Below are 25,541 nucleotides of genomic sequence, written 5' to 3' on the forward strand. Positions count from 1 at the left end.
CTATATTACAAAGAAGATGTAAAACAAGACTTTGAAAGGGAAATTTCCTTATCAGAATTTCTGTTTACATGAAACAGAGTCACGTACAAAGTCAAAGCACTGCATTGCATGGCTGAATCAAGCACCAGCAACGTAATCAGCATGATATCAAATGAGCAACAGGGTAGCTTTAAGAAACCAGAAAGACTCTGCATCCTGAAGCTTACTGATTGTCTGGCTGAGGGGGACGTTGAAACAGCAGATAAAGCTGATGTATTTGCTGTAAACTTTCCAGCACTCAAACTGTATTTGTCTGAGTGTGATACTCCCCTCTGTGGGTGGAGAAGCAGAGGGACTGGCTGACGTCATCCGAAGGGATAAAGTGCAGTGCCCACAGCTTTGGAATGAGTAAAACTTCTTAAGAAGTATAAAAGGTCGGCTGCCCCGTACGCAGGTGCTCTGCTGACAGCAACCTTCCTCCTACAGCTCAGCTCCTCACACAGACCTAAGGAAAAAAGAAGAGTAGCCAAGAAAAAACTGTCCACAATGCCACAAAACGTTATTCTCCAAGGACCGTCACCCTGGGGATTCAGGCTCTCCGGAGGAATAGATTTTAATCAACCTTTAATCATAACCAGGGTATGTACTCTTTCCATTTCCTTTCTATTAATTCCATTTAATAGTTGCTGTAGATTTTTGCCCTTTCCTGGAGTTCAGACAAAACTGTGAGTAGATTAACGAGTGGCTGCTAATTCTGAAGAGAGCCAGCTGAAATGCTAACAGTTTTTACAAGTTTTGTGCGACAGGCTTCTGTAATTCACCTAAGATACTTTAACTGCACTTCTATTTATGCCTCAAAAATTAAATTCAAGTGCCTTGGCAGCAGAAAAAGGTTGGCATGATTTCCCAGGCATTCAAAGCTGTGTAAAGACAAGACCTCACTTTTATCCTTTTCACGACTAGCCTTTCAGATCACTGGAGGTGAAGACTGCTTGGCAGCAGCTCCTCATGTCTGGAAGTTTGTGCTTTGCAAATTAATCTGACTCTTATCTAATTAAATCAAGTTCTGATTATTGCCAGCAAAGGCAATAGCACCTGTTTTTACATATGTGAAGGTTTTCACTTCCATAAACATTAAATCAGTGAATTATGAGAAAGTTGTCCAGTCCTGAATATGAAAGAGGTAGTTATTTGGTGTTTTCTGTCATAGTTAGAAAACGAAAGTTTACCTACCTCTCTCACTCCCCCCCCAGTTAAGAGCAAGAATCTGAGCCTTCATTTTTTTCATGGATTTCAATATATTAACTAATATCTCAAATTTAAGAAACCAATTACTCAATGAATGTAGCATACAACACACTGTCAGCTGCCCTACATCTACAGACATGGATCTACTCAAAAGACAGGATACATATTTTGATAATTTTGAAAATTGTGTTTAGTGCACATCAGACCAGAATTAGTTCTCCCTATATTTTGCTGCTTTTCAGGACCTTAGACACACCAAGTATGTGTTCCACGAGCATCCAAATTGCCTTTTTTTTTTTTTTTAAATAAATCCCTGCACTATGACTCACTATATACACTATGCCTGGTATTGAGCAAGTGTCAAGAACCTTGAAGATGGATGGATACTACTGGTGATGCCTTGCAGTAAAAATGCTTCCAAACAATAGTCTGTAGAAAGTTTAAGGATCCACTTCTCACACATTAACTAGTAAAAATTTATAAATCTGGAATAAACGATTAAATTAAGTTAAAGCATAAAAAAAGTAAATCAGAATGCTATTATATTTGACTGAATGTAGTTACATGAAAAATATTCATAGGACATAGCAAAGCCTTTGGAGAAAAATGAGATTAAAACATTGATAAATAAAAAAAAAAATCTCTGAATGTTTTGAGGCCTTCATTGCCTTTTATGGTCCTCTAAAAGAAAAATAGTTTCCATTATCTCCAATGAAAAATATTTTAGCTGTGTCTGGTTTGTATTTTCTTTGTGTTTAGATTAAGTACAATGAAGTTTAAAACTGCAATAACAAAGGATGTTACTATAAATGTCACTTTCTAAGGAATAAATTACTTTGCAGTTGACTCATACCTACCAAATGCCTTACAAGACAAAAGCCATTGATTTCTGGCATACTACAGAAATGTTCAAAATCACATTTCAAGTAGAACAGTGAAATTATGTAGAGGAAAAAACTGACATGGTTAAGTTTACTTAGCTCAAATTCAAGTATATTAATGGCAGAATTGTTTCAAGTTAATATTTTTGTTCCCACAGCATACATTTAAAAGAGTACCTAAATAAGTATTCATACAATACCCCTTAAGAAATAGAGAACATTTCATAAGATTCATAAGTCTTGCTTCTTGGCTCATAAGTGTTCTTTTTGTAAAAGGTATCACCAGCAACCTGTTCACATTTGGCTTAACTGTCCTGACAAGAAAAAAAATTAAAAATATTTGCCATTAAACAATAAATAGAAATTATTTTCAAATACATTTTGAATAAAATAATTGGACAGGTGTTATGTTTGGTTGGCTATAGTCCTTGTTCAACAAGGAAAGCTTTTAGCAGGACTTGTCGAGAGAGACAGACAACATAAGAGACTATCCACCTGTCTAAAGAACAGATGTCACCTCAATAGCTCATCTGCAAATTGTTCTGCTGTTTTGACTGTTTCAAGCAAATGCAAAAACCACAGACCATGATCACTCGGAAAGAGAAAGAACAAGAGGGGACTATAATAGACATATTTAAATTCTATTATGGTCAGAAACAACAAATGAACTACGAATAGTGGAAACATTTATTGAAATACTTGGAACTTTGCACAGATGCAAAGAAATTGCATTATTGAAACTGATCAAAACCTTAGCTTAATCAAACTGAACAGTTTTGGTTTATTCTAACCAGAATAATGTAACATTTTGGATTAAACATTTAGAGGAATGCAATTCTAGAATTTAAGTTCTATTGAATAAAGCATTGCAAGAACAACTGACACTTTTAAAATTTGGAGGGAATGGTGAAATATTATCAACTCTAGATTTAAGTTCTATTTTAATATAGACCTTTACCAATCACAATGCTAGTATTCATATTAACTCAATTTTATATTTATTCACTCTGCAGACATTCATAGCTCTCTTCAGAAAACACAAAGCCTGAAAATTTATGATGCTGTAACACGATAAGTTTTGCAAGTCTATTATCAGATGCAGAGAGGTTGTCTTCAGTTTCATAGGAGACATTGACCCATATGTGGTTAAATGGTCTGTGACAACATCTGAATGATCAACACATATCCTTATACGTATCCAAATCCAAGCTACCTAAGATACAAGAGTAACAGGCATGCCATACAGGCATGTCCTGAAGAGCAAGACAAAAATTTTCCCAAAGCAACAGTAGAATCTACCTCACCTGCCCAGGTGAGCAAGAAACAAACACTAGTCATAACACAATTCTAAGTGTTCACAATACACGCTTAATATGTAACTAATAAGCCCTTAAGAAACAACAACACTTACGTTATTGGAGTACCCACAATATCAATATTATACCCATGATATGGTGGAATCTTGCAATGAATAACATGGTCTCTTTCTATAAAATGTAGGCCACTGTACTTTTGTCAGTCCCGCTTCCCTACGAGCAACAGTCAAGATTCCCCCCCCTCAACATATTGAGTGACACCCAGCCATATTCCTCCTGCTCCATTCTAGCAGCAGAACGCTGGCTCTTTCTGCCAAACCCAGGAAGATCAGATAAGGGAAAAGATCATATGAGGGCAGGTAGCTCTGCACCCAAGCAGGCTTGGGCACATAATGCTCAGCACCCCCATCAAGGTGTTAAGGCCCAAGAGACACAATTCAGCCAAATAATAGGAAATACAGACTCCTGGCCCTTTTCCTCCTTGCTCCCACCAACTGGTAATCCCATTCAAACATATAAATGGTATATATGCAGCTAGTGACAACTTATAAAATCCAGGGGATTTACCATCAACACAGAGTAGGTTAGGTCCTACTAGCAGCACAGCTGCTACAGATATACTGCTTTATAAGGCAGGATCATTATCTCGGTACATTGCTGCAGCATGTCACAGATACAGCAGATGATTTGTTGTGACATGTAAAAAGCATAATCTACTGAGTAACCTATATAAGGGTTATACAAGTTACCTTACCCTTGAGAGGGAACCAAGAACAGCTGGGTTTGCCCATTTTGGGTATTAGAGCATCAAAAGTCACATTGGAACACTAGGAATTCTGCTGCAGTTTGTCATTGCAGACATTTTCACAACATGCCAAGCAAAGTCAGGAACAATTCCCAGTGGAAGGGAGAAGCATGATCATTCTTCTAAATCCCCTGCCTTATTACAGTGATGTAAGGGGTCTTGATGCCGTTCATTTACACTTACAGCTGTTGAAGCTTGAGAAACAGACAATTTTGGAGATTTCAGACTTAGAATTTATAAGCAACTTCCTTGATCCATACTCAAACAGATTATTCAGGCACCTTAACACTTTGTTAAGCCCACAATACATTAGTCCGTTCTTTTGAAGGGTGAGGGTGGAAAAGCCTCCAGCTGGCCACAAATACCCATTTGGAAAGTCTGCCTGACTTGATAATAACATATGCATTGCAGTTTGTTACAGTGACGTCAAAAATAAGTTTACCTGCTGGAATGCAGAAAAAGAGCCCACAAAGCAAACTCTCATCAAAAAGAATGTTTCTACTTGGCTTTTATGTTGATAGTACTGTCACCTTCAGAGACAAGTCTGCCAGTTTCTCCAAAGCTGGGGTTCAGAAAATGCTGGAGCTACACTGGGCAGCTTAATCTCCTCGTTTCCTGGAAAACTGTGAAACACCAGAACTACAGAATGTCTCCATAGCATGTTTTCCAGTCCTCCTTAATCACTTTTAATAATTGAGATAACACTTGCTTTTGCTGTAGCAGAACCTACAGTGAGAAAAATTCTCTCCAATAGCTTTTTTACTTAATATGTGTTACAGATAAAAGAACTGCTCTTGTAAGTCACACTGTGTTGACATTTTTGTCCTTCACATTGGGATTCATTTACTTACAAATAAGCAACTAATGTTACTTTGGATGAATCAGTCTGTCCCCTTTGTTCTGCTATTTCAGAAGAGTTATGTGCTACATCCATCGATTTCATGTTGTTGTCTAGGTAATCAAAAGTCACCTAAAATGGCAATACACAACTAAGGGACCTAAATCCCACTCAGTGACCTAAGACCTGTTGTGTACGTGGTATGTGTAAGTGTTGTGGTGGTATGAGAAGTCACCTTTTGCATATAGAAACCTGCAACTCTAGAACAAGCTTCAGTAATGTCTAAGGTCATAGCCTCTCTACAAGAGTTATTTTAAAGCAAAATTATGTTGCATTTCAACTATTTTAACAGTCATGTAGAAGATTATCAAGTAGATTAAAAAAAAAAAAGGCAAGCATAGAAAGATAAGCTTAGGGCTATTTCTACAAATGGTGGTACATTTACATGAGATATGAATTGCACCACATGGATCACCTTGGAGGATCAGGGACACTGTTACTTAAATGTAATGGGACTTAAAGATAAGCACTTTAAGGAGTTCATGGACTGAATTAGACATGAATAAAGAGAAAAACATTATTTTAATATTATTAGCATATTTCTGATTATTTGGCAATACAACGTGAAAGGCCAGGCTAACAGAAACCATGAACTGCTGTACTTGTCCTTAAACACTGCTTTCTATATTATTCAGTCCAATGGCACATCATACCCATGAACATTAAGTAACACAATTTCTTAATGGCTCTTTTCTTCTGCTAGTGGCGTTAAGGGGAAAATACAACTTTTTTTTCCAAGCAAATTATATATGGCAGTTAAGAAAGAAGATTCAAAGACGAGTTACAGTAACTACAGAAGTCAGAGTGGAAACTTATGCAGAAGTGTAAAGATAAATGTTTTATTTATCATAACTTCAAATTAGATGGAAATTATTTGATGATCTTTCAAAAGAACTAGAGAGGGTCTGGTAAAATTAAGAATTTACTGTCTTTGTAGGCAATCATATAGTTGTTTACAGGCCCGCTCCCTGCCTTCCCCATCCAACAGAAAATAGGGAAGCATGGTGAAGTTTGTTTTCTCTATCATTTTTCAGGCATGCCTGGTGATTAAGCAGTTACATTTTGGTCTTTTCAGATTACACCTGGAAGCAAGGCTTCAGCCGCCAACCTGTGCCCTGGTGATGTTATTATAGCTATTGATGGTCTAGGCACAGAGAACATGACACATAATGATGCCCAGGAGAGAATTAAAGCAGCTACACATCAGCTTTGTTTGAAAATAGAGAGGTATGTGTACATGTCTGCTTATTTCTGAAAGAATATACTACTCAACCAACTGATTATACATTACAATTATTATATGGTGTAACTATTTAAAATAGTTTGAAGAATTTCATGATATCTTTAAAATTACAAGCAACCAGACTCACCCCACAAGGCTCCCCAGAACTCATCTTCATAGGTACAAAAAAAGTTGTTTCTCTCAGGTTACTTGCCACATGACTCTGCTGACTCCATAAATCCTATGTTTACCATCAGTAAGCAAGCAGTTCCTCATGTTTTGGGGAAATAATAAAATCCTCATCTAGCTGTCACTTGTTCAGTGACCACCCTACTCCAACACTTCCTCAGCCACAGGTGCTTATCATTGCCTCCTGCTCCCAAGCACAGACAAAGCTGCTATTATATCCTCCCAGTTAGGGAAAACATCACGTCAGGCATTCGTAAAGGGTGACAAAAGAGCAAGTTTAAAGCAAATCCTTTTGGTCACTACATATTAACCCAGATACAGGATTCTCAAATCAACATTCAAAACAAAACTAAGAAACACTCTCCTACCTAAACTGCAGGAGTCCAGAAACTTTTGTGTTCATTTCTCTCAGCTAGAGCCAGGAAGAGAAACAACCTGCAACTTCACATCTCCAGCTGAGTTTGCTCAGCCTTTAATCAGAATCATTTAGCACACTCTTTCAGCTCTCCCTAAAATTAGGACGGCCCTGATTGACCTGAGGCCTTCAAGGAAGCACAGCTCTTTATTACAGCTGAGCACAATATTTGTTTCCAAATACAGAAGGTGGAGTTGTTTTTGAAAGGATCATTGTCTAATTACTAGAGCACACACCATGGTTAAAAGCTCCCACAGCTAATTCTAGGTTCTGTTACAGACTGATATATGCCATTTAACAATTATCTTGGGAAGTCATTTTCAAGATGTGATAAGTGTATATATTACAAACAGTACTAGATTAGTATTTAACATTACTATTATGCTACTGTAAAATTAGTTGCCATATTTCACTTTGTCAATGAAAACAGAATTGTAACTGGTATTTTTGTGTTTGTTATCCCTGCCTACATGACTGAAAGAATCTTCTGTGCCACTTTGATTTACATTTGCACATACTTTGCATACTTAGATTGCACTTCTACATTTAAAAGCAGGCTTTGCATGGATATTGTTATCACAAAAAAAAAACCCTGAAGTTCCTGGTTTAGGATTATTGCTATCATATTCACTCACTTGTGTAAAATATTCTGAGGACCCAACATTCATTCTATCAACCATTAAAAAAGTAAAACTTTAAGAAGTTTGGTCAGCCCAGGTCAGAAAGGCAGTATTTTCCCTTTCCTTTTGCATTTGGAAACTATTAACAATTTGCTTCCCATTGTTCATAGCATACATAATTTTTTAAAAAATAAATACTCTTTATATATATTGATTACATATCATCAAAGGTTTTTTATGTCAAAACATTAAAAAAAGCATAGAAAAACCTGCATATTTCCAAGCTGCATTATATTTCATAGGGACATATACAACCCTATAGGAATTCAAAATATTTAAATTCGGTATTTCTCTCTTTCTAGGGCAGGAACTAAATTATGGTCCCCACAAGTTTCAGAAGATGGCAGAGCACATCCCTTCAAGATAAATTTGGAAGCTGAACCACAGGTATGAATTGTGAAAAGTTACCTAACCATTTCCATTTCCCTTTTTACATTATAAATTATCTCCCTTGTGGTCATTAAAATAATAAATAATAAATAATAAATAATAAAAATCCATTATCAGTTTAAGCTAATACGGACCACCATGAATATGACATATATGAACACCACTTTATCTGACAGAATGTTTTTGATTTTTCAGCTATAACTGAAACAAAACATTAACAATCTACAATACATTATCATATTTCTTTAAGACTGTACTTATCACCATCATTCTATTATGGAAATGACATATGTTCTTTTATTCTGATACAGTTTAAGTTGCTTTAACTCTTTTAGATATTCTTCATCATTTGAGGAAATGCTTCAATCAGGAATAAATGCCAAGTACTTAAGCGATAAACTCATCAGACCACATAATTCAATTTGATATAATGGTTAAATAGAGAGATCCATTAATGCTGGATCTCTTTATTTCCATACATTTTCATACTACACCACAGAACTGAAGTTTATGAATCTGTACAAGATCCATGCACAGGTCTTGTACAAGCAAATTCACCACTTCTGACCAGCAAAGTCTTGATCCTTGTATATGACCAAAGCAAATCCACTCAATTGACTCTCTCTTCAAGCTCTCTTCAAGCTTAAAAAGAAGAGCTACTATGAGTCAGTCTCTGTACCATTCATAGCTAATTAGCTAGCTACTGCCTACACCTAGTCCTTTATTTATTTGTCATTCCTTTTTAACATACACGAACATCTGGTGTTCTCCCAAGAGGGGGGAGGGAAGAGCATTCCACTGATCCTAAAACTCCAGGTTCAAAGCAACTATGTATTCAAAGTATTTATTCTGTGTTATCCTAGAAAATGTAAGTGCAGACTCCATGTCAATTAATCCTGTGCAATAAGTACTCCCACCAATCCAAAGTTTTCCCAGAGACACTTCCAAACATGGCATTTCAGTGTTTCATTTCTCTCTCTTCTTTCCAATCTAAAAACTTGTATTACGTGATACAGCAAACTTATTCAGAAATAACATAGCCTCTTCAGCAGCAGGAGATACTATAATGAAGAAATAAAACTATTTTAAATACGTATTTTTGTGGAATAGTAGGATACACATTAAATGAATAGCAATGGAACAAATTCACTAAAAAAACTATAGAGAAAACCATGCAGGCATGTATGACAGAAGAGTAATCCCTCTGCATGAAAGCTGCATTCCTAAAAAGGACAGTTACTTTAAAATAGATCACAAGATTTCACTGAGTGCTACTTGGCAGACTATTGAAAAGCAGTTTCCATTTGGCAATTAGAAAAACTGTTTCTCCTAGATTAAACCCAGCCTTTTCATTTTAGTATATCTCTCTTTCCTTCCTAGAAAAATCAGGAGCACTGAGTATATTTAATAAATAGTACACACCAGACAAGTAGAAATGCTTGCAAGCAAATATGCTATACCATTCCTGGGATGATTTCCATTTTAGATTAAATTCTTCCATCCAGGAGCATCCATCAGTCTGACCTCCCTGTGGAAAAAAAATAAATATAGCCTTTTGTTCTACAATTGCTGTAATTTTAAATTAAATTTTATCACATATTTTGTCACAACAGGAGTCCCAGCAGCACCGTATATCAGTAAGGAAAACAGTACAAAGTTTCTTTAATTCCAGATGACAAATATTTGCACAACCTGTGCTGTCTAGGTCATGTAAGAGTAAAGCCTTTGACACCTTCTCCATAACATACTCCTGGAAAAGCTGCAGCCCATGGCTTGGAGAGGGGCACTCTCTGCTGGGTTAAGAACTGGCTGGAAGACCAGACCAGGCTCAGAGAGTGGTGGTGAATGGTGCTGCATCCAGTTGGCAGCCGGTCACTCGTGGTGTCCCCCAGGGATCAGTGTTGGGCCCAGTCCTGTTTAATATCTTCACTGAGGATCCGGATGAGGGGATCGAGTCTTACATTAGCAAATTTGCAGATGACACCAAGTTGGAGAGAGTGTCTATCTGCTGGAGGGTAGGAGGGCTCTACAGAGGGACCTGGACAGGCTGGATATATGGGCTGAATCCAATGGGATGATGTTCAACAAGGCCAAGTGCTGGGTCCTGCACTTTGGCCACGACAACCCCCTGCAGCGCTACAGGCTGGGGACAGAGTGGCTGGAGAGCAGCCAGACAGAGAGGGACCTGGGGGTTCTAATGAACAGAAAGCTGAACATGAGCCAGCAGTGTGCCTAGGTGGCCAAGAAGGCCAATGGCATCCTGGCCTGTATCAGGAACAGTGTGGCCAACAGGACCACAGTGATTATGCCTCTGTATTCAGCACTAGTGAAGCCACACGTTGAGTATTGCGTCCAGTTCTGGGCCCTTCAGTTTAGAAAGGATGTTGAGGTGCTGGAGCATGTCCAGAAAGAGCAACAAGTGAAGGGCCTGGAGCACAAGTCCTATGAGGAGCAGCTGAGGGAGCTGGGATTGTTTAGCCTGGAGTGTAGGAGGTTCAGGGGAGACCTCATCACTCTCTACAACTACCTGTAAGGAGGCTGTAGGCGGTTGGGGGTCAGTCTCTTTTCCCAGACAACCAGCAATAGGGCAAGAGGGCACAGTCTTAAGTTGTGCTGAGGGAGATTTATGTTGGTCATCAGGAAGAAGTTCTTCACAGAAAGAGTGATTGGGCATTGGAATGAGCTGCCCAGGGAGGTGGTGAAGTCACCATCCCTGGAGGTGTTTAGGAAAAGACTGGATGTGGCACTTAGTACCATGGTCTAGTTGACAAGGTGGTGTTAGATCATAGGTTGGATCAGAGGTCTTTTCCAACCTAGTTGATTCTGTGATTCTGTGACTGATGTGCAGAAATGGAAAACCACTGAATTACATTTCCTCCATTTCTATAAAAATTAAAATTGCTCAAAAGGTCATAGATCTTATAAATGTAATTAGATTTTTTAACTCTTGCCAGATAGACTTTTTAAAATTCACCAAGAAAGTTAAGAGATGTCAGTCATTTAAAATGCAATATAAGCCAACTAAATAGCAAAAGCAGATGAAGACTTAACCAATATTCTTAATAAGTATCTAGTTTCTGTTTGTAGGCTAATAAAAGATAGTTAAAATGAGTGTAAAACCTATTTTAAATTTTTCATAATTTGGGCAACTATTTGGCCAAAGAACACTTACTGTATCTTCAGTGGATGAAAATTTTTCTACAGATGCTTGGAGACGGTTTTGTGAAAACTGATAGACAACTAAAAATCGTTCCTACTTACAGCTATGGAACAAGGAACCTTTATACAGTAGCAAACTTCTGTATCACGCTGAACATCTCCCAAGAGTCATTTGGAGACTGACAGAGGCAATTGTCAGAGCCCAATGAAAGCTCTCACTATTTTTAAACCCTTGGAAGAGGAAACTGAGGCAACAATTCCAACTTACAGCAATAAGTGGCTGATAAAAGTGACTCTTGAAAGCTACACATTCCCACATAAAAACCAGCCACATTAACTTTGTTAGTCTGGAGCAACCTATAGTGTGATGGATAAATAATAAGAAATAACAGACCACTTGATGAATTACTAATACAATCACATTGTATTCTGTATAAAAGTGACTTAGTACATGCAGTTCTCAATGAATATAATTAGAAAGATAATCTTTCACAAATGGCAAATTATAAAATTATTTTTAAAATCCTTTCTGCTATATTGTCAATGTAAAATAATGATGACCTGTAAATGTTTTATGTTATAATCCCTTTAACCTGATTGAAAATTATTTTATATTCATTACCACAATATCTTGAATTGTTTTTATTTGAGCTTTTCTCATTTGCATCTATCTTTGCCTTTGAACATTTTATTCAGTGAGACTAGACTTTTGGCCCTGAAGGATATTATACATTCCTGTGAGACACACGATGCACATAGATAAAAATCTAAGAAAAACACAAGCCACCCTTCTAAAAAGTAACTTTATAGTCTATTACCACTGAAAATCAACTTTTGAAACAATATAATTGTCCTAGCTAGTTTTGAGGACCTACCCCCTCTTTTTAACAGCATTTAAAAGATCAAGGGTTTAGCCACATGATACCTCCAAAATGTACACATTTTTGTTCTGTCACAGCAATTACCCCAACGAATGCCATCATATGGTCTGTGTTGGATGCCTTTCTACAGACTTTGGGAGCTACATTAATTCTATTCCTGATACCTATATCAATGCAAAACTGTAGCTAACCCTGCAAAAAGGACATCAGTCAGTTGGAAAAAAATTTAAGAAATTAAGTACTGTAAATCTCAAACATTCCTGATTAGGAATTTCAACAACTTTCAGTTCTCATTTAGCTTTTGAACTAAAAGAGGACTTTTTGCAGATTCGATGAGAAATAGTAAACACAAGAGCTGGACTATTTTTGCTGCTGTATGTTCTGTCACTGACCTTTTATGTGATTAGATGAGCTATAAAGAAAACAGTATGTAAGTCTGACTAACTGCAAATACTTGTTTCACAACTGTTACATTGTTAATATGCTATTACAGTACCTCATCTTCTATTCATTTCTCAATAGGAAATGAAAAAGGGGGATGAAATTACAATGTTCTCAGTTGGTTTTGTTCATTTTGAATCATATACGGATTTAAATCAATTTTAAGTACTTTGACATTAATATCTTTCATTAAGTAGCCATGATCCTAAACACTATTAGATTATTTCCATTTACTAATACATTTTGTTAACTGCAACTCAGTTCTATCAGACAGAAAGAAGGAATTGCAAGTAAAATCTTTGTGGTCATTTATCTGATTGCTGCTTTCAGTAGCCTCTTATAGTGCAATGCTGCTAAACATTTTCATTTAATAAAACTGCTTTTTACTGTTTGCATCTTCTGGTTGCACATTCTATATATCCATGACTTTTCCTTATTCTGATCCTAAATCTATTTCTGAAACTTCTGTACAACAGTTACACTCAAAACCAGAGAACCAGCAGAGATTTCAATGGAAATTGAAGTATTAATGACCCGTGCTATCTTAACATTGTAAGGTCCAGAAAATATCAATTCAGGTTGTAGACACCTATTTGTTAGTAACAAAAGCTTTTTATTCCATATGGATGGAAGTTCAAGTGCTCTCACAGCACTGTTTCCAAAGAGTGCTGCAGGACATCAGGGCCACAGCAGCTGGATAGGCTGCAGCAGCTAATGTTCTTCACCCACTAGGGTAGTACAAAAATAACCTCTCAGATGACAAGGCTAATTTTTTTGAAGTCTACTTCTGAGGCTTAGGGGTGGACCTGAGCCGAAAGGGACTCAAAAGAGACTGTACTAAATATGCACAATACAAATAAGTGAATTTTCACACAGTCAGTAGCCTTTATCATTCCTGGCCAACCACTACAGAAGAAGATTTTAAGTATCTGAAAGGTCATCAGAGATTTTACTTCCAGATCTTATCCCTTATGGATTCCACAACCGAAGAAAATTATCCTGGCCAACAATTAAAAATAAAATAATACTCCAGAAATAAACAAACATAGGAAGAAGGATTTCAAATTTATCCATTTCTGGGTTTTACTTATTTATGATGATTTCACATTATGTTTAAATTATACCAGCATCACAATTTTTGATGCACAAGTATGCTTCAAAGATTAAATATGTTCAGAAAAACATTCTCAGTCTGAGCTACATTCAAGACTATTTCTGTTAAAAGAAGTTGTTTAAAATCATGTGTTTTCTAGGTAAGACACTTAAATTAAAGTCATACTTTTGGGAATCCCTCTATCAGTATGTGATGAAAATGCAGAATCTAGAGATTAGCACTAAAGCAAAGCAGTCAAGCTAACTATCCATGAAATGTTTCTGAAAGAATGTAAACAGTGAAAAATCTCAAGAACAATACGAAAAGTCACTATAATATTCATTCCTCCCATTTTTTCTAAGCCTTCTGTTTGCCCGGAGGCAGGAAAATAACGCGTATAGCTTAAGTAGAATATACAAAATTCATGGAAAAATATAGGATGCTTGCACCAGTTAAAAAATCACAGAGTTGCAAAAGTAAAAAATGCAGATTAACAATACTGGTGTTGTCAGTTTTACTCATTACTAGCTTTGGTGTGCATTGTAGCTCTGTGTATTTTGTCTGCCTATCATGTACAGGAATTCAAGCCTATTGGTACAGCTCACAACAGAAGGGCCCAGCCTTTTGTTGCAGCAGCAAATATTGATGACAAAAGACAGGTAGTGAGCTCCTCCTATAATTCTCCAATTGGGCTCTATTCATCTGGCAATATTCAAGACGCGCTTCATGGACAACTGAGGGGTCTCATTCCTAACTCATCACAAAAGTGAGTACTAATATTTACTTATAATACGTGGTCATTTGTGGTATTTCATTATCTGTTCCATTTTCAATTTAAAAGTCCAGCTCTTGCTGTTTTTTCTGGGAATCAGGAGTTTATTCATTAATTTAAAAAATGGTGATCAGTAAAACAACTTTTTCCAACACAGAGAACTATCCATTCAGCTCTAGTAGCAGTGTTTGCAGGTAGCTAGCATTTGGACTCTACGTTGGGCTGCAACACTACCCCCTGACCTTCTCTCTTGTAACTGCACTTTACTCTGAATGTTCCTGAACACTATAGCGTTTGCATTTTGAGCACCAGGAATGAACAAACTAAACATGGCTATTTCATGGTTAAAATTTTAAAATGTTTTTAGCTTCATTTTAACTAGAAATAGGCATTTGTAGGCCAAAGAAAGTTATTTTAACCCTTTTTTCCTTACAGGATATGAACTACTTCGAACACAAGCATAATATTCGGCCCAAACCTTTCATAATCTCAGGCCGAAGCAGGTTATAAACTTTGAGTGCTGTGCTGGATTTGATGCATGGTGTTATTTTTTTTTAATGGATAGATACTCACCTTGACATTAATAAAGCATATGGATACATTTGAATTTATTTATAGTACTAGATAAGCTAATACCAGAACTAAAAACAAACAGACAAAAAAAATGAAATGGTTGACTCATAGAGCTCAGGCTTAGCATTCAAATTTCTATTTCCAAAAGAAAGCTGGTCTACACTTCCATCTCAGTTATACTGATAAGAGTCTGAAGTAAATGTATCCATGAACCTGATTCAGTTTACAGCATACCACCAGATATTGTATATTTACAGATCTTTGGCACTGTGAACTTTTTCTGTCCAAATGCAAATACATATAATTTGTTAGCTTGCTAAATAAAAGATAGCTACTTATACAGATTATAATCTAGGCCATTCAGAGATTTTAAGTTTGCATTTCAGCAGATCTCTTTCCAGAAAACAATCTAATGCTGAGCTAAAACAGGAAAACTGATGTCACAGACATGTAAAACTCCAATGCAGAAAATCTTACACATTTACATCCATCATTTTGATTTAATAATCCTCTGTCATAAGTGGCAATGAAATTTCCCACTATTATTTACGTTATTAAATACAGAGGAGGAAAAGCCAATTCAAACTGTGTGGCTAAAAACACAAGGAAGCTCATAAGGGCATGAGGGCTGCAATATATTGCAATATGACCCTTTATCCTTGCTAGCAGTAGCAGTTTTTACTAGTGGAATTAGTGTTCTACCTTTAATTCTGAAAAATTATAATGCCCGCATTTTAATTACACTAATTTAAGTCTGACAAACTACACCAGAAGAACAGGATGACAAATGATTCCAGTGTACAAAGGGCAATCTCATATTGATCATCAGTTTTGAGAGATGTCTTAAATTTTTCAGTCACCTGACTGTAGGAGATGGTCCCATCCTGCTAACAAGAACTATCAATGTAGAACACCACCACAGTGGAGAAAAGGTTCCCAAGGACAAAACAGTCCTTAGCAAACATCCATGGCTTCTCACTGTAGGTAGCGCTTACAGACTGTACCAAAACAGACTTTGGGACCACTAGGTCCCAAAAGGTTTTACATGTGCCTACTGGATTTATGAAAATTCAAATGAATGTATCAAGAGCCTAATCTCTTAATTCAGAAACCTCAATTACACACTGTTTTCCATGAAAATACTGAAGTAAACAGACATTTTCCAGCATGTCAGATGAGGAAAATAAAAAACTACCCTGCAAAAACTACCCTGATAGCGACGCAATAGGTTTCAGAACTGCAGTTGGGCAAGGTCTGTCAGCACTGGAGAGGTCTGCACTTGCAAACTGCAGAATCTCTGACACAGGGTGTTACATCTATGAAACCTTGTTGTCACAATGTTTGGGTGCTACTATTTCATCAGTTTGGCTCAATACATACCCAATGCTAAACACAGCAAAAAGCCACTACCTTGACTGTAACTATGCTTTTAGGACAGATAGCTGAGGCTAAATAGGACTTTGATTAAAAAAAAACCTGATTGTGGACTGGGGTTTGAACTAATGGGTTGGACATTGGCCAAAATTTTGGACTTTATTCTGGCAAAACTAACTGGAGATTACATTTAATACATAACTATATTTTATTTATTATTTACCTATAATTTATTGTAGTTTAACATTACTTTGGCTGCTCATAGCAAGAGTTGTGGTTTTTCTAGTCTTTCCCCACTGCTTTCCATTTATTAACACTATCAGCACTGACAAAACTTACCCTACTGCAGAATCTAAAGGTGGTCCTAATTCTTCTAAAAGAAAATACTGTAAATTCGTATGTTGCCCTGTGTGGATTTTTTGGCTGGCTCATGCTAGGTGATGATGCACAGTTTGCTTTAAGGCTTGCCTACCATTTCTAGAATAAACTATTTTTTTACTTGTCTTTGATAGTAAAGTGTGTATTTCCCTTTAAAATTTTAAGAAAGTGGCCCTGCACAAATTGCCCTCTGAATCAAAGGCAGAATTTTGGTTTGTCTTCTCCACCCAAGAGAAGCTACTGAGCAAGAGTACTGTACTATCAAACTGGGAAATAGAGCATTCTTCCAGGTTTACACAGAATCATCAGCTTGGAAAAACTAACCACAACTCTGACAGGAAGGTTGGAGGATGTATTTGAAGCATTTACTGTCTCACAGTTCTGAATATCACAGAAATTATAACCAATGACTGTGTAAAAGCCTTTGTTATGTGCTGTTACATAGCAACAGCAAAGAAATACCCCGTAACAAACAAAGCCTCTGAGGTACTATGGAGAGAAGACTGAACTGTATAAAACAGCGACACTCAGAAAGACTTCAGGCCTAATTTTTTTTGCTAATTTTTTTTGCTAATATTTTTCAAGGTATGTTGAATTGCACAGTAACTTCACTTCAGTAATGTCAAGCGAAATTAATATTTCTAAAAATGTACATCTCATTTTTTATATATAAATTTTAAAAAAGTCTACTTCGAAAGTAGGAAAAATTAATTCTCTGAATACATACCCATTGTTCTTGTGAAGGACCACTTTACATTTTACTGGAAACACTGTAATTTAGAAAAGCAAAAGTAAGCCTGGATGCTTTAGTATCTCTTCTTCTTTTTTTAATTGTTAAATTGTTTAATCTTTTTTTTTAATTGTTAAAGTAATTTAAAAATATTAATAAATATCTTATTGTAGAATTCAAGGAAATCTAGAAAATGTCACACCCATTATTTTACACTAATTTATAGTACTCTTTTCAGCTGTGGAATGAGATAGTTGTGAGGTATAGAACTGAAATGATATGCCTGGGATTTCAGTGCTGCAGGTGTTTATTCTATCACTGCATGGACAACTCACACAACCTTTGTATGCTACCGTTTTATAGATGTTAAGAATTACTCACCTAAAACAAAGCATTTTAGGGAGGCTTAATTAATTCTCAATAAAACCTAGCATTACAAATGTAAAGTGATATTACGTTCTGAATTATTCAATCTATCAATGGATTTTTACTATCTTTAAAGAACATATGCATGCCAGAATTTCAAGGACTGCTTTATAACTGGCATTGATAATTTTTGCAGGAAAACTCTTTTCAATGACTACGCGTACTTTTGCTTTTCTCTACTTTCTATACTTTTGCTTTTCTGTGTCTCTTCCATTTATGCTTTTCAGGCCTGTTAACATCACTGTATTTCTGTACTTTTGTCTTTATTCTCTATAATCCAATGCACACTGCACACTCTTCTGTAATGTGCCTATTAACACAGTGGATGCAGCACTCCTTCAGGGATGGACTGTGGCAGTGGACGCAGTACCCCCTCTTCAATTAGCACGGTTAGCTCTATCTGCCCCACAGAGCTGAAAGCAGTGTCTAAGATGGCCCCTAACATTCCCTTGGAAATGGAGCTTCCTGGTGTCAAGATTGTACATGCTCAGTTTAACACACCTATGCAGTTGTACTCAGATGACAATATCCTGGAAACACTGCAAGGCCAAGTTTCTACAGCTCTGGGGGAAACACCTGTCATAAGGTAATTAGAGTAGTATCTTTCATATTTATGAATATACAAATTTAAAATATGCCAAAAATCACAAGGTTTAATAATATCACTCTTTCTATGAAAAAGGGTGAAAGGGTTAGAGAGAAACTAAGTTATTTAAAAACATACAATATTTTCATTAAAATATTAGTAATTTCTATTTTCTAACCCAAAGTATTAGAGGACTCCTTCAGGATTTACAAATAAATATTTCATAGGTAATAATCTTCGAATTGTGGCTAATAAATAAAAACAGATTATACTACCTGGACTATTAGCTGGCTGACCACTCCAAATCAAGATTTCGATTCCCTCAAAAAATCAAAACTATTTATTACTATTATAATTACTTATCTGATAACAATTTAACAATTTTCTCTTATTAATAAGTAATAAAATATAATTAAATAAAATTTATTTCAACTGTTTAATTTCAGGTTAGGAAGATTAGGACATCTTGTAGATGTTTATACTGATCCAGATATTTAATTCTCATTCAGGACAACTCATTCAGTACAACTAGCTCTCGCACAAAAAGAGACAGAATTTACTGTAGGCCTACTAATCCATGTCCGACTTACGAATTTTATGCATTGCATGACTAAAAGTCAGGTAGGAACCTTATGTATATGGATAACAATTATGATTATACAATACAAGGTTTAAGGCACTATTCATTTTTTTCCAAGGGATCATTCACCAGTCACATTGCTTTATCTTTACTTTTGCATAATAGTAAATAATTTTTCTGTTTTACAACGGTACTTAAGTTAATAATTCATAATATGTATGGTGTAAACTAAAGCTAGTTACTAATATTTTAAATAAGCAATTATCATTGGCACCAATGAGCCTTCTTTCACACCTCGAAGAATTTGGCTGCTACTAACCAAAAAAGCCATATTTATATAGAAGTATTTAAGTTCACCCTATCTGATGAAAATAAAACTATAGTTTTCATGAAGTCTTTGCAGAGTGAAGTTACTCTAGTGCCTGAATATTTATCCTCAATCAGAACAATTAGAGAACAATAAAAGAAAAATTTGCTGCTTTTTTATTCTGAAATAATGGATTAAACCCAAAGTAACCAGATTTCACACTGCCTGTGACATTGACAGTTTGAGAACTGACTCTCTACACTTTTGAAATGTCTCTTTTGTTGTGGGATTGGTTTTCACTATGTACGCATTTAGAAATGTAATCTCACACATTTGTGTTCGGGGTTTTTTTGTTTGCCTTCTGTATGTAATTGCATTATCACTTGTTTGATGTTTAGAAATATTTTAGTTAAGAGGAGACAATTCAAGAGTTTAATTAACCATTGCCAAGAATTGTAAAAACGAAACTACTTTTATTCATTAAAAGCATCTGGCAAGAAAAGAAAATTGTAGTTTCTTCAACAGTTTAAAGACAACTCAAAGAAATCTACTGATGGATGAAGATGCAAACAATTCACATAAGCAACAGGGGGGTCACTACCCAACTGCTGCTGCTCTTACTGGGCCATTTGGCAGCTTGGATGCTACCCTGGTAAACAAATAAACTATTTAAAGCAAAACTCAGTCTAATTCTTTGTGGAATTAGTTGCTTAGTTCCAGTAGCAACTTACCTAAGATTTGACAGTGGAAGGCCAGTTGCAAAAGAAAATTTAAACCAGACATTTGTGTGTGTAGCAGTAAGATAATAGACTTCATCAAAGTAAATTTGGACCTTCCTAATTAGCCCCCGTATTAGTTTGAAATTTACAGATGCCGCACATTCAGTCTAATTCCTGCCAGTGCATATAGTCATCTACCTTTTCTCTCAACTACTTAGGATGTCATTTATCATGAACAATTCAAGACATTCAGCACAGTTTAAAATCACATGAAGTATTCTTAGTAAAATCTTCATCTTGCAGGTCATTTGAGATTTAACCACCAACTATTGTTTGGACAATAAATTACTTTATCTTTTCAGCATAAAATTGTCATTACTAAAGTAAACCATGTCTCATTTTTATTAAATCAAGAAATGGAACTTCCATTTGTCAGTATTCACCTTACAATGCTTCCTACTATACAATACCTATTTCTCTCTTTTATGTCATCTCCATAAGTTAAATAAATAACAATTTTCTTAACAAAATAATCACTGTATTATCTAGTGATCGAGCCAACTTAGAAGTCATATCTTCCCAAAAGATTTGTCTGCTTAGGTTTTGGCTGATCTTATGTAAAGGTATAAGCTGTGATTTTAACAACATTCTTGAGGCCAGGTGATGTGAAAAGGGAACTTCTGGCTACCCTACCAAAGAGCACCTGGTAATACAGCAGATGACTACAGGAACGAAACTATTTTAAAGTTAAATGGCCTATTTCCAAATGTCAGTAGAGCCAGAACCATAATTACGGAAATACTTTCATGACTTTGTAGATTTATTTTTGTAACAATTGCACTGTTTTTTTTCCTTTAGATAAGAGGGAGGCTATATAAATCAATGTTACCAGGAAGAAAGTCCTTCAGTAGTTGTTGAAACACGGTCTTTATGTTTGTTTCCTGAATCAGACTCTGTGCCTGGTAGAATCATTGCTTTAAAATTATATTTGTTAAACTGCTTTATCTGCTCTTCCTCCCTTTGCTACAGTGACCCATCTCCCAACTCAGTGACTCAGTCTGACGTGTACAAGATGCTCCATGCCAACCAGGAGGAGCCCAGTCAGCCGCGCCAATCTGGCTCCTTTAAGGTGCTCCAGAATTTAGTCTCCGAGGAAGGTGGTTAATAATGACATATTTACCTGTTCAAATAGTTTTAAAATGTTTGTGGGAAGGGGGAATCTAAGAATAAAGTAAGAGAGATCAGAGATATAAGCATTGCTGAAAGCCTAAATCATTCTGTATACACAGGTCTCCTGTCATTTCGCCTCCTTGCTTGTATAGCTAGCAGTCTCCTCTGTGAATACAATGGAGGTGTTAATCACCTTTTTCAGAATCTTTTCTCAGGTTTTAAGATCATTAATGTACAGTTGACTTTAACTGAATGATAAAAAGTTTTATATGAGAGGATTTTTGGGACAAGCTCCTTATACGCATGACACCAAGAAAGAAAACGCTCTCTTCCACATCCAGGAAAAGAGGAATTAAAACAAACTCTTAAAATCCCCTTAAAACCAATTCTGTCTTCATTCCAAATAAAAATTGAAGAAGATACTATAATTTACAGTCATATTTCCTTCAAATGAAGACATTTTGAAAATAAAATCCCTAAAATCTGCAAGTTTGTTATATTTACAATAAGCATAAAGATTAAAATAAAATCATAATTAACCTAAGAGATAAATATATAAAATTTTAATGTTTATGTCTCAATATTTACCAGAGAAGGGATAAATAAGTCTAATTGTCTATATATATCATTGTGGGATTTTGCTTGGCATTCTCTTGTATTTTGTTATTATTTTGTATTCATATCATGCTATTAATCATTCTTATTTTTTGTATGGTGATTTATATAAATAAGAAACTTTCTAACAACAGGTCTTGATTTTGTTATGTTGCTATGTAAAGCCTCCTCCCTCTCCTGCTATATTCAAGACCTACTACCAGAGAATTACATGATGTCCATGAGACTGAGAGCACTGCATATACGATCTCTTTTGTACTTGCTTTTTGGCTACGGCTACACAACACTTTTTCTGATTCCAGGGAGGTGGAATGTGGCCCACGAAAGTTCTATAGTGAAACAGCATTGTTTGTTGATATAAGTGAAAGCCCGTAAATACATCCAGTAGTATATTTACAGGAAAAGTACTTACTGCATCAGATGCTTTTATATCAGCCTATACATAACTGGGTTGTTTTGTTTCTCAGATGGGCGCCCTGTGGGTACAAGGAGTGTGAAAGCCCCTGTAACAAAGGCACCTACTGCCATGCCTGGTGTCCAGAAAGTGCCACTGTGTGACAAGTGTGGGAATGGGATTCTGTAAGTTGTTTCTTTTTAGTTTTAGAAATCTCTAGCTCAATAAATTTCTAAATCTCTAATTATTAACCTATACCTTCAACAATTTTGATACAGATTATTTCAGTTTTGAAAATGTACTGTCAAGGTTTTAATTGAGATTTCCCAGGACCTTTTGCAAGTCAACCATTAACACACACATAATCTAACTAGCAGTTTTCTGTGCTGTGTTATCTCACGCTGTGAATTCTCAAAAGTTTCTTGGTAGTGCAAAGCACCCTTCTCCCAACCCAGTGGGAGTATCCAGAAAGCTCTGTGAACTTATTTTAAAAATATGAGATTTCTACCTGAAAGTTCTAACTTCAGCAAAGAAGACAGATAATTATGAACTCAGAGAACACAATCACTAAAGAAGGGAATGTGGTTTTGAAACTCATTTTGTCACTATTTTGATAGGTTAGGGTGTACTTTCTGTCTTGTAACCAAACTAACATGTTTTTTAAACTCCTAATTTTCCAATGCACTAATGAACTATGCGATCAGCTCTACAGCATTTTATGTCACTTACTCAAACTCAGCATCCAAACTTAAATAATATAGTAGTTTCCAAAACCATCAGATGAACAACCTTAAATACATAGAACATTCTTTGTGTCATACTGTATCACAATCATAGTCATAGAATGGTTTGAGTTGGAAGGGACCTTAAAGATCATCTAGTTCCAACCTCCCTGCCATGGGCAGGGATGCCTTCCCTTGACCAGATAGCTTCAGTTTCTTCTCACTTTAAAATTCATATGAATTAATTTGCTTTTTTTTCTTTTCATTGTTTTCATACAGAGGAACAGTGGTGAAGGCACGTGATAAATACCGGCACCCAGAATGTTTTGTGTGCTCTGACTGCAATCTCAACCTGAAACAAAAAGGTTACTTCTTTGTGGAGGGCCAACTGTACTGTGAAGCTCATGCCCGAGCTCGCATGAGGCCACCAGAGGGATATGAAACAGTCACCGTTTACCCAAAATGCTAGTCTTAGGCTAACACACAATTATATGCATGCACACAAAAAGCCATTTCCAGCTTAGAACTGCAGTACAAGTGTCAGGACTTCTGACTAAATCCAAAGTAGCAGCTTTTAAACCTTCCCTTGAGGGATTCTGGGGGAGGTGGAAGCCACTATTAGCCAGCAGTAGCATATTATACCAGAAAAATTCTGCTAAGATATTGTCTTTGAAGTTGTCAATGTAAGTCAAGGAAGTATAAAATAAAACAGCTGTCCTGGACTACAAAAAATGAAACACGAATGCTACAACATACACATAAATGCTGTAAACGAGACATTATTTCTAACATAAATTAAGTATCTATGCAAACACCAACACCATCAAAGTCTTAGAGTCTGCAAATGTAAAGGCTTGACAGGTCATTAAAAAAGCAGCTATTTTACATGGATAGTACAAAACAAGCAGTTGTTCATGTCTGCTTCATGTCTATTATTCAACCAGCATTAATGTGCACCCCAGATAGATTTTGCTTACTTTGCTTTGAATTTGGGGTTATAGTGCCTTAATTTTCTGATTCAGCAACTGTGATAAAGAATAAATGTCAAGTCACATAATAAAATGGCTAGTATAATAAAGACTGGTTAGTATGAAGCAAAACAAAAATTCTATGTTGTCTTAATGATTTGCAATGGCATCATCTTTCACATAACTTAGTAAAAAATTGTTCTGAGGTATGAACACACATACATTGTTTTCTGGAAAAAAACCCCCGCACTCTAAGAGAAACTCACTGCAAATTGAGTTTGAAAGTAAATTTTAAAATATTTCTGCAGAAAATTATACTGGATTTTTGCATCTCCATCTTTTAATTTCCATAATAGAAAAAAAGGGGAAACATCATCATAATATCTTTGTTGCTGGAAAATTAAAGCTTGGACAACTTTAAAAACAATTGTTAATTAAAATATACAAAGGAAAGATCTCTTACAAAAAAACTAGTGAAGTCCTAAAGAAAGAAAAGGCTGAAAGAATACATTTTTGTCATCAATTCCTGGAATTTGTCAAGGGCTACACTGCTTTCAGGTAGCTGCCAGCTACATAAACACACCTAACTGGCAAACCAAACCTTAGCATTTACAGATAATACCAACACAAGTCAGAAATTATTTATTGGGGTATTTTGAACCCAATTTAATGTAGAATAATCTACAAAATTTTTTATCAAGTCTACAAGACTAACAAAAATAACATCATATACTTTTCCCATTCTACAATATAAGAAGTTTAAAATGTAAGTAGAATATGAAATCAAAATAAGAAGCTGTACATACTTAAAATTTATTTTAAAAATTCACAAGTCCCAAAGATTGAAATATAACGTCCATGTATTCAAAGACTTTTCAAAATGTCTTAATGTATTATTTCAGAGTTTAGAAGTTTTAAAAATGAGTGTGTCCCTGACTTTATTATTTACATTTGTATATCATAAGCAGACAAAAAAGTGTTGCACCCTTGCCAAAGTTAGTTCCTGAAATATTTTTGGGCACAAAACATAATTCTGCTCTTCAGGTATCATGGAGGCTATGTATAGTATTAATATTTTCCCACTAATAAAGGACATAAATCTGAAAATCCTTTTGGAAGTGAGAGTGCACATAATGTCTATTTTTACAAACTTAAAGTGTCATTGGTGTTTTAAAATGTTTGTTTAATGTTTCTGTCTTTGTATGTAACTAAAGGTAAAAATAAATCTATTACATATGATAAATATTCCGTGTTTCTTTTCAAATGGTATGGAAAATGAGAAACTGTGAGTGTCAAGTGACTTGACAATACCAGAAGTTTGGCATTTCACCCTGACAGAGCAGTTTGCTTCAGACTTATCAAAACCCTGGCAAGAACAAAAGGCAATTTTTGTATTAGGCATTTGAGTATATTACCTGGGCTTTCTAAAACAGAATGAGACCACGTGCCTTCAAAACTAAACACCTAAAACTGCTCTAACACGCCAAACACGCCAGTTACAAATGTGGGAAAACTCTTGGAAATGCAGATACAAGGACTGTTATGTTACAAGGAAGTCACAGAATGTGACCTGATCCTAAAACTTTGGGGGAAGTTCAGTGGTATTGCATCATGATGTAGTGCTATTTCG

The 25,541-nt window shown here is 35.8% G+C and overlaps 1 protein-coding gene across 3 annotated transcripts; it reads left to right on the forward strand.

Moving 5' to 3' along the window:
* The first annotated feature begins 377 nt into the window (after positions 1-377).
* Positions 378-25,154, forward strand: PDLIM3 (PDZ and LIM domain 3). 3 transcript variants are annotated; one of them, XM_027635881.1, is made up of 8 exons: positions 380-618; positions 6,203-6,354; positions 7,936-8,020; positions 14,805-14,872; positions 18,173-18,436; positions 21,072-21,199; positions 22,295-22,406; positions 23,223-25,154. In XM_027635881.1, the coding sequence occupies exons 1-8, from the start codon at positions 526-528 to the stop codon at positions 23,410-23,412; spliced, it is 1,092 nt and encodes a 363-aa protein (XP_027491682.1). In that variant the 5' UTR covers positions 380-525; the 3' UTR covers positions 23,413-25,154. The 3 variants fall into 3 exon arrangements, with proteins under 3 accessions (XP_027491684.1, XP_027491682.1, XP_027491683.1); XM_027635883.1 differs by lacking the exons at positions 14,805-14,872; positions 18,173-18,436 and adding an exon at positions 14,176-14,363 and having other exon boundaries at positions 378-618; XM_027635882.1 differs by lacking the exon at positions 18,173-18,436 and having other exon boundaries at positions 381-618.
* The last annotated feature ends 387 nt before the right edge of the window (positions 25,155-25,541 follow it).

This window comes from Corapipo altera, unplaced genomic scaffold (assembly GCF_003945725.1).
Source record: "Corapipo altera isolate COAL_440 unplaced genomic scaffold, ASM394572v1 22b, whole genome shotgun sequence".
Classification (NCBI taxonomy): Eukaryota; Metazoa; Chordata; class Aves; order Passeriformes; family Pipridae; genus Corapipo; species Corapipo altera.